General features: G+C 45.1%; 1 protein-coding gene across 1 annotated transcript in view; it reads left to right on the top strand.

The window, feature by feature from the left end:
* LOC146992559 (caspase recruitment domain-containing protein 8-like) overlaps positions 1–19,379 on the top strand; it is a 134,208-nt gene that overhangs the window by 106,781 nt on the left and 8,048 nt on the right. The window contains exon 2 of the mRNA XM_085790981.1: positions 17,897–17,942. Within this exon, the coding sequence (XP_085647107.1) occupies positions 17,897–17,942 (46 nt within the window). The remainder of the gene's footprint in view (positions 1–17,896; positions 17,943–19,379) is intronic.

The raw sequence follows: 19,379 nt of genomic DNA, 5'->3' as shown, positions 1-19,379 counted from the left end.
TTTGGAGGACTAAAAAAAGTCGTTAAGTATATAAAATTCTGCATCAACATTGTCAATAAATGAGCAGACTTCTCTGCTTCCGGACGGTGGAGGTGTGTCCGCTGCAGACAAAGAAACCACGCCCCATGGCAGGAGAGCTGGGCTTCACTGAACATCTCTGATACACAACCTAAACATGTACACGTCGTCATGAAATAAAGACGGGAAAGTGACCTCAAACCCAAGGGGGTTTGTCGGTCTGAGAAGTGAAACTCACTTCCGCGTTCAAAAAACTGCAATCCCCTCGGCTTCCTCTGGGGGCTGGTGTCAGAAAGCAGCATTCTCCATAGACCCCCATGTTAAAATCGCCGACTTTACATCCTCAATAAACATGATCAAAGCCTGGTGTCAGAACGTTTTTTGGTCTCAATCGATAGCTTCTACCCCCACACACACTCTGAGGGGGGTGAATTTTTTTTAAACTCTACCGTTTTACTATTCTCTCTATCCACTTTGTGCCTTGGTGGCACATAGGGCCTCCACCCCAAAGTAACCATGAAGATTGGAAATTGGACCGTTTTACTATTATAAGGTTAAAATTCTGGCCAATTAGGGCGCGGAAACGTTGAGTGACAGGTCCGAGCAGCTGCTTCGAGGTCAGTGGGCGGGTTCTCGGCCGGCCAATCCAACATGGTGCTGTTCAGGCCGCCATATTTGAGTCACAAAAACGACTCCCCAAAACCAATGGGTGACGTCACGGATGCTACGTCCATTCTTTTTACAGTCTATGCCTCAAACACACTCCACTACACACCCCAGTCCTCAGCACTGACACAGCTGATAAACCTTCAGGAAATATTCTTACCTCAACTCTTGGTGTCTAAAACAGTCCGCAGCTGCAGTCATCCAGCTGCAACAGGTTATAATCCATCATGCTGCTCCTGTTTACATCTCGTTACCGGTCAGCAGCTTTCATCCATTTGCATTGTGTGAAAAAAAAATAAAGTTTTTAGCTAACGTTAGCTTAGCTTTAGCTTCAAGTGTCCTGACAGGAGAAGCAGACACTAGGACACAGTGAATTATCTCTGGACCTGGTACCGAATCCAGACCCAGTCCAGACCGCCCGGCGCCCGTGACACACCGTGACCGACCTGAGCAGCGGGCCGTGTCCCGGTTCACAATGTAAATGGATGAAACGCGCTGACCGCAAGTAACGATCGACACGGGAATAATATTGTGGAACTTGCTGGATGACTGATACTGCTGCTGATGCTGACTGATTTAGAAACCAAGGTAAGAAAATCCCTGTAGGTCTGATCAGCTGTGTCTCTACACACACGTTTTTTTTTTTTTAAAAACTGTGTGTCTGGTTGTGTAGATGATTGGAGGCTGTGTGGTTGGACAGGTGTGTTAACAAGGGAGACTCTCTGTCTCTGCTGCTGTGTGTGTGTGTAAGGTTGTGAAGGATCCTCGGTGTGCGTCCAGATGATTCAGCCTCTGTTCCCGCTGCTCTATTCACGGTGTGAATACGTTAACGTTAGCACTGTAAACTCATTATATGAAGGAACAAGACAGTAGTGGTCTCCCCTGTGTGTGAAGATGAACTACGTTTAGTTAGCTGGTTGTTTCCCCTTTCAGCTAGACTCAAGAGCAAGTGGGACGGAAAACCACAGAAGCCAGCTCGCTGAATTATACCTATAGAGCGGAGCAGGGGGCAGGTTTATGGTAATGCGGCCCTAGATTTAGGCCCGCTCATTAAATCCTGAACACAGAGATGGTGAAACACGGTCTCTGAGGCCTAGCTCCACAAGGAAATGATGAGCGGCAAAAAGACTTTTTACATGTTTTGAGGGACACATTTAAGACCTAATTAATATGTTAAGAAGAAAAATCTCTTTAATACTGCTGTTAATAGAAGTAGCATGATGGTAAAGATGAACTGCTTTGGCATAGCAGGCTAGCTAGATTATTGTTGCCAATCCTGTCACAGTTAACTAGCTACTGTAGCTACTTAGTTAAAAATACAACTTCAGACTTCAAGAAAAAGAGGAATCTATAAGAAGTAGGGGTGGAACGGTTCACAAAATCCAAGGTTCGGTTTGGTACACATTGATCGTTAGGTATATCAATCATCTCTTGTATATTCAGGTTAAAACTGAAAGAATAAGGCAGTCTGACATCTGATACATCATTGTGACAGTCTGAGGTTTAAAGTTGGTGAGATTCTTGCACTGCAAGTGAGGAGGAGACACTGCTAGTTCCAAAATGCTTTTAATTTGAGGCATAGAAAGTTATCTTAAACAAATGCTAATTAGTTATTCACTGAAATATATAACCTACATTTATCAGTTGTGGTTCTTACAAACCTTAGAATCTGCAGAAATAGACATCATCAAACTATCAAATACACAATCCAACAACTCCAAATGCTCTTGTGGAGAAGTTGTGACCTGCACGTTTGATGAGGGAAACCAAGAAATCCCATGAGCCTTCGTAGCGTAGCTCTGAGCAGCTCGCGGCTCTGCTCCACCGTTCACCTAACCCCCTAACTCTAACCCTTGCACCGACAATTAAAGGTAATGAACCTACTGCTATGACTATAGGGATCATGAGAATTTGCCAAAATGTTGAACTATCCCTTTAAGTATTGCTTTAAATGAAATAAACCAATAAAACATAGAAGAATCTTTCATTTGAAATCAAATCAAATGCTACTCTGCGTGTAGTGTAGCCGGTAAAGCTCTCGTTATACTTGATGTAAACTACGCGTACGCGAGCGCATCATGGCTGCCACGCGTAATCTGCGTCCGTTTGATGCGTCGGCTGCGACTGAACGCACATATCGACACGAGGTGACGCGACGCAGGATACGCGTGGCAGCCATGATGCGCTTGCGTACGCATAGTTTACAGCAAGTATATCTCGGCCCTTAAACTGTCTCAAGTCAAGTTTCTCTAGCTTGTAGGATATGGTGCCCATATCGAATGCACAGCTGAACGCAGCTTCACAGCGTCCATCAGTTGAAAACCTCCCTCCGCTTAACAATGTCCGAGCAACGTCACCTTCACCATCTCATCCTGTAGGCTACATCCACAAATGCCATCTCAGAAAGTAGAACTTTGTAACCTTGTAATGGAACCAAAGACCATTGTCTATCGCACTGAGCTAATTGGCAAGTGGCAGTGCTACGGTGGCTTCACAAACTGAGTAAGCCATTCACTGTCATGCAGGCAGATTTGAAACCACTGTAAAAAGAGGTAAAATTCTGATATGTATTTGTTGAACATCTACTGTGACTGAACCCACCGCCTCCAACACCAAGAACCAGCTCCTAACTCAGTGAGCTAATTATCTGGAAGTGAGACCTGCTGTGTGACTTCTCAAATAGACTCAGGGGGTCAGTCAAGGCAGATTTCAAAAATGTCAAAATGTCACAAATTCTAATATCTAAACATAAATCTGATAATACATAAATTGCATCTTGACAGTATGGAAATGTTGGTGATTAGTTTTTAACGATAAGTGTTTTGCTTCTCTAAAGAAAATGTGATGTTTAAAAATGCCACTCTCACATTGACTGCAGTTGTTCCCCTCAGAATTCAAAATGTTCTAGAAAATTCAGTTTTTGAGATAAAATTCTGATATTTGCCAAACTTTATCAACCATGACTCCAAAATATTGTAATTTTTTTTCAGGAAGATTGAAAACGTATTTAGCAAGAATTTGATGGTATATGTTTACAGTACCGTTTACAGTCAAACGTTTTCACGCACTGTAGGCTCAATTTTTGACAAATCAAAAATCCGAGAAACAAGTTTTGTGGAGGACAGTCTGAAGATGCTCTCTAGCAAGTTTGGTGACAATTGAGCAAAAATTGTGGGAGGAGATACATTTTAAAAGTTTTACAGTTATTGAAAAAAACAGATTGATGGACTTCATAATTTGTAATGAGTTTAAGTGGACAAAAGTTTCAACAGTATTGAGGCTACATTGTGGTGAAGTTTCAAAACTGTAGCATCTACCGTTGGTTTGGTAGGAATTTTTAAAGTTTTAAAATTTAAACACAATAAGGGGCACATGTATGTGTATGTCAGAGAGTGACGGCAGTTGTGTGTGTGTAATTTTCTGGGCTGACTTCCTGACCCTGTTCAGGGCTTTTCTGTCAGCTGCAGTGAAACTGTTGAACCACACTATGATGTCGTATGTAATGATGCTTTGTATGGCACAGGTGTAAAATGTCTGGAGCAGTTTCTGAGGCAGATGGGCTTTCCTCATTATTCTTAAAAAGCACAGGCGCTGTTGACCTTTATTCACCAGGGTGGTGGTATTGGTGGACCAGGTGAGGTTGCTGGAAATGTGTGTTCCGAGGAACTTAAAGTCACTGACCCTCTCCACTACATCTCCTCTGATGTGGACAGGGGCAGGGTCTGTTCTTTTCCTGCGGAAATCAATCAGCATTTCCTTGGTTTTTGGAGGAGTTGAGGGCCAGGTTGTTAGTGGAGCACCAGGTGATGAGGTTTTGGATGTCGTCTCTGTAGGCAGACTCATCGTTGTTGTGGATGAGCCCCACTATTGTAGTGTCGTCAGCAAATTTGACAAAGATGTTGTTGTTGTGTGACGGTGTACAGTCCTAAGTGTACAGTGTATACAGTAGCGGACTCAGCACACAGCCCTGGGGGGCCCCCGTGCTGAGTGTGAGGACTGATGAGTGGTGAGGGCCCATCCGCACTGACTGAGGGCAGACTGTCAGAAAGTCTCTGATCCAGCTGCAGATGTTCTGGTTGATGCCCAGGCTGATTAACTTGGACACCAGCTGGCTGGGGATGATGTAGTAGAATGCAGAGCTGAAGTCCAAAAAAAGCAGTCTTGTGTAGGTGCCAGAGTGTTCAAGGTGTGTCAGTATGCTGTGGAGGGCTGTGTTGATGGCATCTGCGGTGGATCTGTTAGCCCTGTACGCAAACTGGTGCTGGTCAAGGCTGGGGGGGAGAGAGGCTTTGATGTTTTTTAATAACAGTCTTTCAAAACACTTCATCACAGTGGAAGTGAGCGCCACAGGTCTATAGTCATTTAGGCTGCTCATTAGGGCTGCCACAAACGATTATTTTGATGGTCGACTAGTCACCGACTATTTTTTTCGATTAGTCGACTAATCGGATCATACGTAAATTGAATGCAAAACATACAGATTATCGCACCAGCATGCAGCTGCTCTTATATACCATCATTAGCTTTCAGCTTGAAGTGTTTAAGGTATATGCTAACTAAAAATAAAGACAATTAAGATGATAGTTCATTAAACATTTAATGAAATATGCAGCTTTAACTGTAGCATAAAGTGCAAACAGCTGAGTAAAATAAGGATAAGGCACTGGCCTAAACAACACCAAAATAAATACTTATGGTTTTTTAGGTTTTTCTTTCCTTCATTTGTCTCTGGCATTAAACATAGCTACATTTAAATAAAATGAGGTAGACACCTGAAACTAAGGAATTATTCACAATAATAAAGTTTTGATAGGCCTATCAATCAAATATAACTTGCTCAGTGTAAATAATAGTCGTTCTGTTAAAAAAAATCGAATAGTTTATAAGACAATCGTCTTGTCTGAAAACCGGGGTCACACCGGTGCCGCTTGATGAGGGACAAGACCGGTAGAGAGAGAAAAGAGAGAGAACACCTATGTGTACTGAGTGAGTGAGTGCATGTGTGTGTGTGGTGGGCGGCTGCAGCGGCGGGTGCGTGTGTGGAAGGTGCGGCAGCAGTTTTGAGAGAAAAACAAAATAAAAAAAAAAACAAACAACGACGCATCGACTATTAAATTAGTTGTCGACGATTTTAATAGTCGACGTAGTCGTGACTAGTCGACTAATCGTGGCAGCCCTACTGCTCATAGCTGTTTTCTTGGGGACCGGGACTATGGTGGCAGATTTCAGGCATTTTGGGACAGTGCAGGTAGAGCGGCAGAGGTTAAAGATGGGGGTAAGAGCGTCTGCCAGCTGATTAGCGCAGTCTCTCAGTACTCTCCCTGGAATCCTGGCCAGCTGCTTTCCTGGGATTTACCCTGCAGAACACCTGCCTCACCTCCTCTGTGCTGACAGAGAGTGTCGGGGTGTTTGTGGGTGGGGGTGGTGTGGGGTCAGTCTCATTCCTGCTCACCTCATAACGTGTGAAGTAGCGGTTGAGCTCCTCGGCCAGGTTGCTGCTGGTGCTGATGTCCTGATCCCTGGTTCCCCTGTAGTTTGTTATTTGTTGGATGCCCTGCCAGACACGCCGGGGGTCCCCCTCGTTGAAGTGTCCCTCAATCTTCCTCCTGTATGCTGCTTTTGCCTCTTTGATTCCCTTCTTTAAGTTGGATCTGGCAACATTATATAGCTGCCTGTTGCAGCTGTATTGTATTATAAACCGTCTTTGGCCGTACTAGTGTTCAGCGTGTGTAGTCACGTGACTCCACCCCATCCAGTCTGTAACAGGAAGGGACAGAGCCGGTGACACACCGGCAGCAGCGCGGCGACCACGCTGATCTGCACTGAGACTGTTGTTACCGTATTGATCCGAATATAAGACGATATTTTTTCCCTTGAAAAATGCCTGAAAATTACGCCTCGTCTTATATTCGGGGTCTAAGGAATAACTCATGTAAAACAATAGGTAGCGCCATATGAGCGCTTTTGTCTCCGTCAGCGTTTAGTGCAGTGTGACCCTAACATGATCCTGTAAACATAAACAAGCATGGCTGGAGTGGGTGTGTTAGCCTTCATTTGCATAAGCTACTGTACTGAATGACAGAAAGATGCAGCCCGGACACAGAGACCCACTTGAAAAAAGTGCTTCCAAAGTCGGTCAGGTGAATAAAAATCAGAGGAGAAGTTATGATGCAAATTTTAAACTTATGGTTGTAAATGAAGCTGAGAGAACGAATAACGTGAGGGCAGGAAAAAAATATGATGTGACTGAGTGCAACGTGCGACGCTGGCGGTCCCAGAAAGATGAGCTAAAAAACGCTCACAGCCAGAGAAGGAGCTATCGTGGTCCACAAACTGGTCGCTTCACAGAAGTTGACAGAAGGGTGTGTGAATATGTGAATGAAAAACGTAATGAAGGGATGCCCATCACGAGGGCAGTGATACAGCAAAAAGCACTTGAAGTAGCCACAGAGCTTAACATTCCCCGCGCCGAATTCAAAGCCAGCATGGGCTGGTGCCGCAGAATGATGCGACGTAATGGCCTGTCCCTCAGACGCAGGACAAGCCTCGCTCAGCATCTGCCCGCAGACTTCAGAGAGAAGCTGGTAAACTACCAGCGTTTTGTAATAAAATTGAGAAAGAAGCATGAATATCCCCTGGATCAGATGGGCAACGCTGACCAGACACCAGTTTTTTTTGACATGCCCACCTCTGTCACGGTTCACAAAAGAGGAGACAAGTCTGTGATTGTAAAGTCCACAGGGAACGAGAAGAGCCGGGTTACCGTTATGTTAACGTGCCTCGCCGATGGGACGAAACTCCCCCCCTATGTGATTTTAAAACGGAAGACTCAACCCAAAGATCCTATGCCGCCTGGCATAATTGTGCGTGCACAAGAGAAGGGGTGGATGGAGTCCAGGCTTGTGGTGGACTGGCTGAAGGCTGTGTGGGCCAGACGTCCCGGGGGACTTAGACGGAGGCGAAACATGCTGGTGCTAGATGCTTTCCGTGGACATCTGACAGATGAGGTCAAGAAACAAGTTAAGGAGCTGAATGGTGACTTGGTGATCATTCCGGGTGGAATGACAAGTCAGCTGCAGGTCAGTGTAGTTTGAGTCATTTTATTGGGAAATTGAAAAGATACAGTAGAATTTATGATAGATGTCTACATAACAACAAGCTACTGTAGGCCTATAATGGTTTTTTAAAAAATTGTTACAGGTACTGGATGTGGTCGTTAATAAGCCATTCAAAAACAATCTGCGGAAGAACTACACAGCATGGCTGCTGGCTGGTAACCATGTCCTGACACGTACTGGAAAAATTCAGAAACCTTCTGCCCGTCTTCTCTGTGAATGGATCCTGCAAGCTTGGGCAGATGTGTCCTCTGAGAGCATCATCAACGGGTTCAAGAAATGTTGCATCTCAAATCTGATGGATGGAAGCGAGGATGATTTGATGTGGCAGCGAGCGACAACGAAAGTGCAAGTGAGGAGGAGGAACCCAGTGATGCGGAGGATGCAGCTGAATGAATGAAAAAAAACAAAAAACTGTTCGTGGTGTTTTTAGATGTTATTGTTCTCACATTTTGCACACTGTTCTGACACTGTTTGTCAAGAAAATGTGCGCCGTTTATTGCACAGGTTAAGCCAGTAGGCTTATGCTCGTTTAATTGCACTGTTATAACCTATGACATAGAGAACCGTGAAGTGCGTTCGCTTTGCCTATTTGCGGAGTTATAGAAGATTTTATGATTTTTACCCCCCGCATGAACACCAACGATGTTGAAATGTACAGGGCAAACAATGAATTTTTTTTTATGCAAATGAAATTTTGTCCAAATAAAAAGTATTTTTCCAAATATTGGTCTTGAAAAAGAGGGGTCGTCTTATATTCAGGGTCGTCTTATATTCGGGTCAATACGGTATTTTTTCACCTGAGTTAATGACACACACACCAGGGGCCTCATTTATCATTGTGGATACACGCTTTTTTACACGCTCTTTCCCCCGTTTTGTGCGTACGCACTTTTCTCCGCCTAATTTGGGATCTATCAAACCAAAACTTGTCGGGAGTAAGAGCAAAAATTTACGACCAGTCCGACCATGGCGTACCGGCATTTACACGCTTTTTGAAGAACAAGAGGAATTGGCGACACCGCTGCAGAGTCAGAGAACTGCAGTATGCGAGGGAGAGAGGAGCGCGGACACTGTTTGAAGTAGTGGTGGTGATGATGACCCCCCCCCCCCCCCCACCACCACCACCACCACCACCACCACCGCACACGTGTTGACGTCGGCACTTTACATGAAAAGCACAGCGACTCAGATTTTTCCCCTGTGCATTTACACTAGTTTGCTCCTAAATACTGGCTTTATAAAACGAATTTCGTTTTCTTTTGATATCATATTGATATTTTTCCCTTGCATGTAGGCTACAACTCTTCCACAACCAGTCTGTCCAGTCTGGAAAATAATTTCTGCGACGTGCGTGTGTTACGTAGCCAGACTGGACACACACAAGCAAGCAGCAAGCCCAATAATGTCGGCGCAAATCAAAGCAAATGAGAAAACATGATCGATATTTTTTGTGTGAATAATATTTATTGTATTTAACAAAAATGGGTGCTGCCCAACATCATTTTAGGAAAAGTCACAGACTGGTGGACTTCAATGTTTTTTTTTTTTTTTTTTTTAAATATATAGCTATGCACAAATGAAAATCAAAGTCTTCCAGTGAACGGAAGTTGGGGGTTAGTGGAAAGGGGTGCAAAGTACTGACTGGCAGTGGAAACCCTGCTTTAAATTATTATGACATAATCTAAAATAAGGGGCAGAATAAATATGATTCTTCTTCTTTCTGTTCTGTTTCATTTAGATTTGGGAGTTTTTTGTATTTATTGAAGCCTTTCAATGCAAGATGATGTTTCTGACTGATATTGCCGTGTTACCGTGTATCTCGCTTTCAGAGAAATTCCGCTTCTTTCTCCGCTCTCCGTCCGTCTGTTGTCTTCACCGTCTTCCACTGACGTCATTCCACATGTTTCCAGAGTGCACATGGCTACTTAATATGCACGTAACTGATTTGCATTGACCACATATGGTTGTATGGGGCCGTTTAGGGGGCTGGGTATGAGGCGTGTTCTCATCCACGCTTTTCTCAGGTCCGGTGTGATCTATCAAGGGAAATACCGTGCAGCCGTGTGTACGCGGAGTTTGATAGATCTGAAAAGAGTGTATATTTTTTGGTCGTACGCACATTTTGCCTTTCCGTCGTACTGAAAATTTAAGAGGACTTTTACACGCTCTTTGATAAATGAGGCCCCAGAGCAATTAGAAAACACCTCGCTGAAATGTTGGATTAAAAACAGCGACGGTCGCCACCGTCGCATGATTTTGTCAACAGACCAGCGTGAAGGGAGTGACAAAGAGATTATAGACAGAAACGGACATGACGGCGTTAGATTTATGGGCTGAAATAACCACGTTGATGTTCTTTATTGATAAACAGAGCGCCGTCCAGTTGGTCGAGGCACTTGAAGTTTACAAAGTGACGGTAGATTATTACTGTGCATCTGCGCCGACCGCATTATGAAATATTGGCGGCGAAAATTAACTCATTGAGTGCCGCGCTCCTTTCCAAAGTTTTAGTCAAGTGTACCGGCAATTTAGACCATTTTTGACGATTTTTGTAGAGCCACAGTGTATTCTATATTATTGCCACCAATCATTTGAAAGGTGAAACTTTATGCTTCAAATGGCCACAAACCGTTTGTTTCTACGTGCCTATGTTCCTGAGAAAAGTCAAGCTAAACATGGCTGGGTTTCACCAAAATCCCTGCTTTTTTTCTAGAAAAGGAGATAGAGCGTCTTTTATGAAAGGTGCTCTGTTTGTGCCTGTCGCTCTTCTGACACTTGCATTTCTGGATCAAAGGACTCGTGTAAGATAAATATATACAACAAATGTTGTTCTATTCACAAAACCACCATCGGGGGCGGGGGGGCGCCACTAAACAACACAGACGCACCGTGCCGTGTCACAGCCTCTCGCCGCGGAATGTCTCTCGGCCACAGCAGGTCGGGAACACCGGTCCCACCGGTGGTCGTGGTCCTTCTGTAGTACGGGTCGGTGATGCCGGTCTGCTTTGACCGAGGGATCATCACATTTTACCGCGGGAGGACCTTGGGGAGGACACGGTGTTGCTCCAGATGAAGACCGGGTGGGACTGTCGGCTGAGAGCTTCCTGTTCGGCTCCAAGCTGCTGGAGCCTCGCAGGTGAGAGCGGAGCAGCTGCGCTGCATCCACATGCAGAACTCCGTTTGCAAAAGCCGAGTTATGATAAAAACTTCCAGATCATGAGCTGTCATGAGTTTTTGATCGTCATCTATTTCAGTTCTACTCGTCGTGGAGTCCCCAAATTTACACATAAGGTGTGTTAAAGTGTCTAGTTTCATAAAAAAAATCTCGTTTTTGGCACTCAACGCATGGGAACGAAAAACGAGAAATTACGTGGTTGGCACTCAATGAGTTAAGAAGAAGCGGCAGCCACAACTAAATGGAGCGAAAACGTTCAAAAGTTGAAGCGGCTGCGGCTGCTGAGGTAGTCATCTGGTTGAGGAGGAAGAGCAGCTTGTTCCAAAAAGAAATGCTGTAGCCTAATGTGTGCTGTAATAATGTGTGCTTATCAGTTGTTCAATAATTCTTAACAACTAAAAGTACTGTATTTGTATTTTCTTAACATATTTTCAGACAGTGTATAGTTATAAAGTGGCACCTCTATAAATACAGCAGTTAAAGCACAAAAAAAAAAAAAAATATATATATATATATATATATACTGTAGGTCCAGGGGAGTCATGTTATTTTTTCCGCGGGGGGTGGGGGTGTTGAGTAGTTATCGTCCATTTATCGTTATCGAGGCGAATTGCTCAATATATCGTGATATTGATTGTAGGCCATATCGCCCAGCCCTACTTTAGTCTTTCTAGTTATTTGAACAGGTTGTAGACAAATATTTAGCTATTTAGCTACTCTGACAACAGGCTTTATGCCGAGCCACACTACTTCTTGAACTTAACAGGCTCTGAAGTGTGTCTGGCTCTGACCTCAGTAGTCACAACAACAGTCAGACGCATCTGGATTAATCAGTTTGTTCAAAAATGTAAGACAGGAAGGAAAGGAGCCTATAAAGTTCAGGAAGTACTGGAGCTGTGCATAAAGCCTATTTATTGATCTGACTCGGTAACCACGAGCAGAGTTCACGTCAACTCAGGTGATCTGCAGGTTGTTTCACTTCACCGCTCCGACGCAACGCTCTGTGTGTGTGTGTGTATGTTAGGGCTGACCCAAAAAAATCGAAGCTTCGAAGCTTCATTCGTTACCATGGAAAATCGATCATGAAGTCCATGATCGATTGTTGCAGCAGCAGCTGCAGCTCAAACAAACTCTGCATGCTCACGACAGGAGGCGGAGTATCAGACGGAAGAGTGACTGGCTGCTGTCGAGCTTTTTACTTTCATGTGATATCGAGGAATAGGACCATAGCTTATTATCGAAATCGATCAAAAATTTATCGCGACCCCGTATCGAGATCATTATATCGCCCTGCCCTAGATCTGCGTGTCATCTGCATAGAAATGAAAGGAGATGTTGTGTCTTTGAATAATATTTCCAAGCGGGAGCATGTACAGACTGAAGAGAAGTAGACCTAGGACTGACCCCAGATGTGGGAACCCCACATGTAATATCTGCAACTGAAGAGGTGGAGCTACCAATGGATACCATGAATTTTCTGTTAGAGATGTATGAGTGGAACCAGTCAAGGGCAGGACCGGAAATTCCGACCCAGTGTGACAGGCAATGGAGGAGAGTTTTATGGTCCACAGTGTCGAAGACTAAACTAAGATCCAAGAGAATCAGGATGGAGCAATTTTCGGCATCTGCTGCACAGTGCCATCTTGGCGAGCTCTGCTTGCCGAGCTCTGCATGCTGCTCGCGGAAAGCCACTTCTCGACACAACACCGGCAATCCCACAGAGAGCCACACAGTGCAGCCCTGGCATTACATGAGGTTCACACAGACATTCATGCATACACAGGAGATTTCCTGATAGCCGATAGCAAAGAGGGTAGCGATCATAGCCGGCAACAGCCGGTAATAGAGCAACCGTGTTTAAACGATCATGTGACCGCCGCTCACAGCCGCTTGACTGCTCGGCGTCCGGAGCAACAGACACACCGATGGGATCGTTGTAAAGGCTGAATTGTCCCACTTTCATTTAACTCATTGAGTGCCGCGCTCCTTTCCAAAGTTTTAGTCAAGTGTACCGGCAATTTAGACCATTTTTGACTTTTTATGTAGAGCCATAGTGTATTCTATATTATTGCCACCAACACATACTGTAGCTCAATTGAAAGGTTTAACTTTATGCTTCAAGTGACCACAAACCGTTTGTTTCTACGTGCCTCCGTTCCTGAGAAAAGTCAAGCTAAACATGGCTGGGTTTCACCAAAATCCCTCCTTTTTTTCTAGAAAAGGAGATAGAGCGTCTTTTATGAAAGGTGCGCTGTTTGTGTCTGTCGCTCTTCTGACACTCGCATTTCTGGATCAAAGGGCTCGTATAAGATAACTATACACAACAATTGTTGTTCTATTCACAAAACCACCATCGGGGGCGGGGGGGGCGCCACTAAACAGCAATAACACAGACGCACCGTGCCGTGTCACAGCCTCTCGCCGCGGAACGTGAGGGTCTGTCGGCCACAGCGGCTCGGGAACACCGGTCCCCCCGGTGGTCACGGTCCGTCTGTGGTACGGCTCGGTGCCGGCGGTCTGCTTTGGTCCAGAGACCATCAGATTTTACCAAGGGAGGACTTTGGGGAGGACACGGTGTTGCTCCAGATGAAGACCGGGCGGGACAGTGGGCTGAGAGCTTCCTGTTTCTGCTCTGAGCTGCTGGAGCAGCTGGAGCAGCAGCGCAGGTGAGAGCAGAGCGGCTGCTGCTGCATCCACATGCAGAACTCCGTTTGCAGAAGCCGAGTTATGATAAAAACTTCCAGATCATGAGCTGTCATGTGACTTTGATCGTCATCTATTTCAGTTCTCCTCGTCGTAGAGTCCCCAAATTTACATATAATGTGTATTAAAGTGTCTATTTTCATAATTAAAAAAAAAAAGCAAAAAACGAAAAATTTCGTTTTTGGCACTCAACGCATGGGAACGAAAAACGAGAAATTACGTGGTTGGCACTCAATGAGTTAAAAAAAAATTACGTTGCTCTCATTGTCCATTCCGGAAATAGACCCGAAGGAGTAGCTACAACGACACACCTGGTATCGCTGCTGATGCCGCGGATCTCTTTCTGAGTTTCTGAGTGTCTGAGTGCTGTGTTTGGAATATCACAGCACACCACACACAATACAATCAAAACTGTTCAATCACAGATTTTTTATCTTGATGTGTGGGGTCTCTCACAGATAAAAAAATCGGTTGAGATTTAGAAAATCTTTATGTGTACCAGGCTTTAGGAGAGCTGTCTCTGTGCTGTGGTGCTCACAGAACCCTGACTGGAACTTTTCAAACATATTGTTATGGTTTAAAAAGTCTATCTTTTCTAAAACCTTGGACAGAAAAGAAAGCTTAGAAATTGGCCTAAAATTGTTTGGAATAGATGGGTCGAGACTGGGCTTCTTGAGGAGTGGTTGGACTATGGCATGCTAAAACAAGACGGGACAGCACCTGTGGCTAAGGAACTGTTGAAGATTGCCAGAATGCTAGGGCCGACTGCATCAAGTGATTGTTTTAACAGTTTTGTTGGAATTACATCAAGTTTGCAACTGGTTGGCTTCATGCTTGTAATTATGTGTCCAAGTTGAAGTGGTGAAATCGAGACAAAGTTATCAAAAACAGGAGGGTTCACAGTAGCGGGCGTGAAGCCAGGGTTGAGTGTGGGATGTTTGACCTGATGCTATCAATTTTGCTTAACCAGGTTTCTGTCACAAAAAAACATATCCAGCTTATTGGAGGAGATAATATCTTGACAAATACATTTATTTGATAGGGACCTCACATTCAGAAGGGCAACTCTAGTTGCAACTTGGAGAGGTAGATTGGTTAGTTTAAGTGATACTAAATTATCTGAAATAATCCCTCTGCTGGCTTTATGATGGCCGTGTCTGTTGGTGACATGGACAGGGATAGACAACACAGGCGCAGTAGCGTAGTCTACCCACAAGGGGGAGCTAGTGTAGGACGACAGTGTGACAGAGTTTGGTTTGGACATGGGGGAAGAGGGGCTATCAAATTGGCCTGTGTATGATACTGGTAGTCAATTGGGGGTATACTGTACAGCAAGCTGTAGATTAGTAGCGAGCATGCAGGTTCCCAGCGTGTTAAGATGAAGACCGTCTGTTGCATAAAAGGAGGGGCGTTCCCAAAACAGATCAAAGTTGTGGATAAAGGCGACTTTGTGCTCTGAGCAGGCTGCAACCAGGTATGAGGATAAAGAATCCGAACGACCCAGACTAGGGATTGGGCCGGAAATAAAAGCACTTTTCCCACTGCTATTGAGGAGATTAAAAAGGCGGATAAAATCTGTTTTTGTCAGTTCTGACTGTTGTTGAGCAGTGTCATTTGAGACACAGGATGTCAGAAGTAGTAGCTCCAGGAAAACAGTGCGTAGTCGCATTTGCAAAGCGGATATTTCGGACTATGGAATTAAGGTGGTGGGGGAGGAAGAGAGGAGTGGGGCCAGGGGTAGCAGCAGTGGGTGGCAGGACAGTCGCTGCAGCGGATGGGTGAGTGGACGATGAAGTGGACTTCACTGGTGAGGACTGTGTGGATGAAGTCGGTTGGACAGAAGAAGCAGCAGCAAGGCTAATGCGGCCTGCACGGGGGGGCGGAGTGAAACAGGGTATGGAGCAACGGGACCCGGAGGGAAGTGCTTTGGCACAGCGGGTGGAGGAGGGAGTGGTGGTGAAAAATTGGAGGAACCCTGTGACCGCTGGGAGAGTGGGGAAGTGGGTTGAGAGGGTGCAGGCAGAGGGGGGAAGTCCTGTTGACTAAGAATGTCAAATTTGTTCTCCAAATGGAGAGTGAAATGAGGTACCTCAGGTGTGTGTGTGTGTGTGTGTGTGTGTGTGTGTGTGTATGTATGTGTGTGTGGGGTTTTTTCCTTGTTTTCCCACTGGCCCTGGTCCAGCTGTTATAGTGGTACGGAGTAGAGCCGACCAGGCCCTTAGGTTTAGCCCCAAGCCGTGACCAAGACTTCTCCAGGGCAGGGAGGGGAGGAGAAACGACCTGGGCATGAGTGGCAGGCTCCGGGGCAGAAAGGGGCGGGGCGGCATCCATTGGAACGGTGACATCTGGTCCCAGCGCACTGCCTGTCACCTGGGCTGGTCCGAAGACGATGGTGTCCAGGAACTTCTCAGCTTCCTGGATCTGATAGTGCCGTGCAGAACACTTACTCGCCGGGGCTCCGTCCGTCCAGGAGCCCGCAGCGGTGTGAAGGCAAAACAGCAACCGGCTTGTGGTAGCAGCACTCTCCAGGGTCACCTGTTGATGGGATCTCTTCAAACTGCCTTCAGCCGCGGGCCGAAATGTCCACGAGGGGATCACCCACGCAATGATGTGAAGACTTGTCCGTACGATGGTGATGGAAATGCAGAAAAGTGAGTGCGTAATCAAAAACCGGCATCACTCCAATGGCATCTCGGAGGTGGCGGTGAGCCACGGTGAGCTGCACAAACTCTGATAAAAATGGGGCGATCGGACCTTTCGATCGTTAAAAAGGCTGAGGCCTTGAAGCAGGCTGGCACATGACAGGTCTCCAGTGAGGTGTTAAAATGTGCGTGAACACCGGAGACAGCTGGTGCTCTGATTGGCGCAGTGCTTCTAGGGTGGAGGGGGAGACATATACCCGTTTCCCACTGGCCAAAAAACCCGTTTAAACCCGCTAACAATCGGCTTTTGGTGGCAGAGGGAAAGGCTCACCGAGCCGGGTCAAACGACTCGGCAAGCGACGCAGGTTAAAATCGGCTTCGCTCGGCTCCGATCGGCTTGCAGTGGGATCGGCTTGCAGTGGGAACGCCAGACCCGGGTCAACCTGCTAATTTATGATGTCGTTGAGCGTTACGTGACGCCACGTCATAACGCCAATCAGTGCCGAGCCGACTGAAGACGATTTTAACCCGCGTTGCATGCCGAGTCGTTCGATGCAAGTCGGTGCGCCTTTCCTACTGCCACCAAAAGCCAATTATTAGCGGGTTTAAACAGGGTTTTTGGCCAGTGGGAAACGGGTATATGATGGAGAGAGGTGTGAGAGGTGTGAGATGTGTGGGAGAGGGTGGCACTGGGGTGTGGGGCTGTGTAGGTGATCCAGGTGTGGAGGAGCTGTGATTGATGGCTGGTGGTCGGAGGTGTGGGGGATATCAGGTCTGTCCCATTGTTTTTCAAAGCGGCAGTAGAACGTGTTCAGGCTGTTGGCCAGGCGTAGGTTGTTAACAGAGGGACACTTGAAATATTGTATGCTCCACATTATTTGTGACAGAAGGAGCAAGCTCTTCATTTTAATTGTGTAAAACATATTTTGTTCTAGTTGTTTGTTCTTGTTATTGCATGAAAAGTAAAACACTCTAAAAACGTATTCCATGTGTATGTTCTAATTTTTTAAATCACATTTTCATTCACATAGCCTACTCCTGAGGTAAGTCTATTATTATTACAGTAGGGTCTGATAAAAAATCCCCCAAAAATTGAATGAATTGAATTGAATTGAATCTGACAGTCAGAAATGTGAGATAGAGCTCATGCTGTGATTTGTAGCTGCTGCTGCTCTTTATGTTTCTGATCAGACTCCACCCACTGTAAAATCACTATGAAGTGGTTCTCTCTGATTGGCTGTAGGTTCTAGCAGGTATCAGTCTGTCTGCATCAAGACACATCATTACATCATCTTTATTATCTAGAAATGTCCTTTGTCTTTATTTCATAATGTTTTTTTCTCTGACTGTAACTTTTATTTTCTGTTATTTTTCATCAGAGCGGCTGCGTAAACAACGAATACAGGAGATGGAAGTGGAGCGGGCTCAATTGAAGCAGTTAAGATTGAGGCAGCAACAGTTGCAGCATTCTGCACAAACAGACGTATGGACACAGATATTTTTTGTTAATTTCACAAAAAATAATTGTTACATTTTGTTTGGCAGAAAAACAATTCTTGCTTTCTGAATTCCAGGCGCCATCAGATACAACTGTAACTTCTGCAGAAGACACTGCTGGAGGTTAGCTTCAGTCCACAGAGAAATGCACACAGCCTGTATTCAGAAACTGAGCCTTAAAACCAGCCTTCAGGACTTCCTGTCACTTTGTGATGTCACAACAAAGTCCCGCCCCCTCACCACCTGAACGCTCCAGGGTGAAACTGCCTTCAGCCGTCGACTTCCAGGCTGCGCAAGCCTGGGAGGCTGCACAAGCCTGAGAGGCTGCACTATGGGCTGCACGAGCGCCACGCTCAACCGCAGGCGGCAAAGCGGAGTGATTCAACCGAGCGGCAACCTAAACAAACTGCTTAGCAACACTGCAAACTGCTTTAGCTAGATATTTAAGCTGTTTGATTCGACAAATACAAGCAAGAGCTAGATTTTCGACAAATTATTATAGCTAACCGAGCCTATACAGAGTATTTTTGTAAATAAACTGGTTAGTTGAGCTGCTTGAATTTTTTAATTGCAAGTGCTAACGTGAGCTAGCTAACTTTGTTTGTTTGTTGATACAAAAGGCATCAGCATGAAAGGCTGATAGCAGAGATTCCTTGCAGGCTGGCCATAATGCTAGGATCATTTATCATTATTCAGTCATCTGCCTTCAAGGCTGATTGTAGAAGGCTGATTATTAGGTTAATGCAGATTTGACATTGCATATATTTTCATTATTGCCTTAGCTGCCTTCAAGGCTGATTGTAGAAACTAGTGCCTTGCAGGCTGATTATAGGTTAATTAAGCATTCATATTGCATACATTTTCATTATTCAGTCAGCAGCCTTCAAGGCTGATTGTAGAAACTACGTAGTGCCTTGCAGGCTGATTATTAGGCTAATGCAGATTTCACATTTCATTATTGCCGTTGCTGCCTTAAAGGCTGATTGTAGAAAATAGTGCCTTGAAGGCTGATTATTAGGTTATTGCAGATTTCACATTGCATATATTTTCATTACTGCCTTAGCTGCCTTCAAGGCTGATTGTAGAAACTACGTAGTGCCTTGCAGGCTGATTATTAGGCTAATGCAGATTTCACATTTCATTATTGCCTTTGCTGCCTTAAAGGCTGATTGTAGAAAAATAGTGCCTTGCAGGCTGATTATTAGGCTAATGCAGATTTCACGTTACATTTGCTGCCTTCAAGGCTGATTGTAGAAATAGTGCCTTGCAGGCTAATAATTAGGCTAATGAAGATTTCATATTGCATAATTATGATTATTCAGTCAGCTGCCTTCAAGGCTGATTATAGAAACTAGTGCCTTGCAGGCTGATTATTAGGCTAAGGATAATTTCATATTGTATAATTGTCATTATTCAGTCCGCAGCCTTCAATGCACTAGTTTCAGCCTTGAAGACTGCTGACTAAACATAAAAAATTATACAATATAGCCTAATAATCAGCCTGCAAGGCACTAGTTTCTACAATCAGTCTTGAAGGCAGCAAAGGCAATAATGAAATGT

The sequence above is a fragment of the Trachurus japonicus genome, chromosome 1 (assembly GCF_045865225.1).
Source record: "Trachurus japonicus isolate A0001 chromosome 1, Traja_1.0".
In the NCBI taxonomy this organism is placed as follows: Eukaryota; Metazoa; Chordata; class Actinopteri; order Carangiformes; family Carangidae; genus Trachurus; species Trachurus japonicus.
The sequence above is the reverse complement of the archived record's forward strand: the minus strand, read 5'-3'. Positions and strand labels throughout refer to the sequence as shown.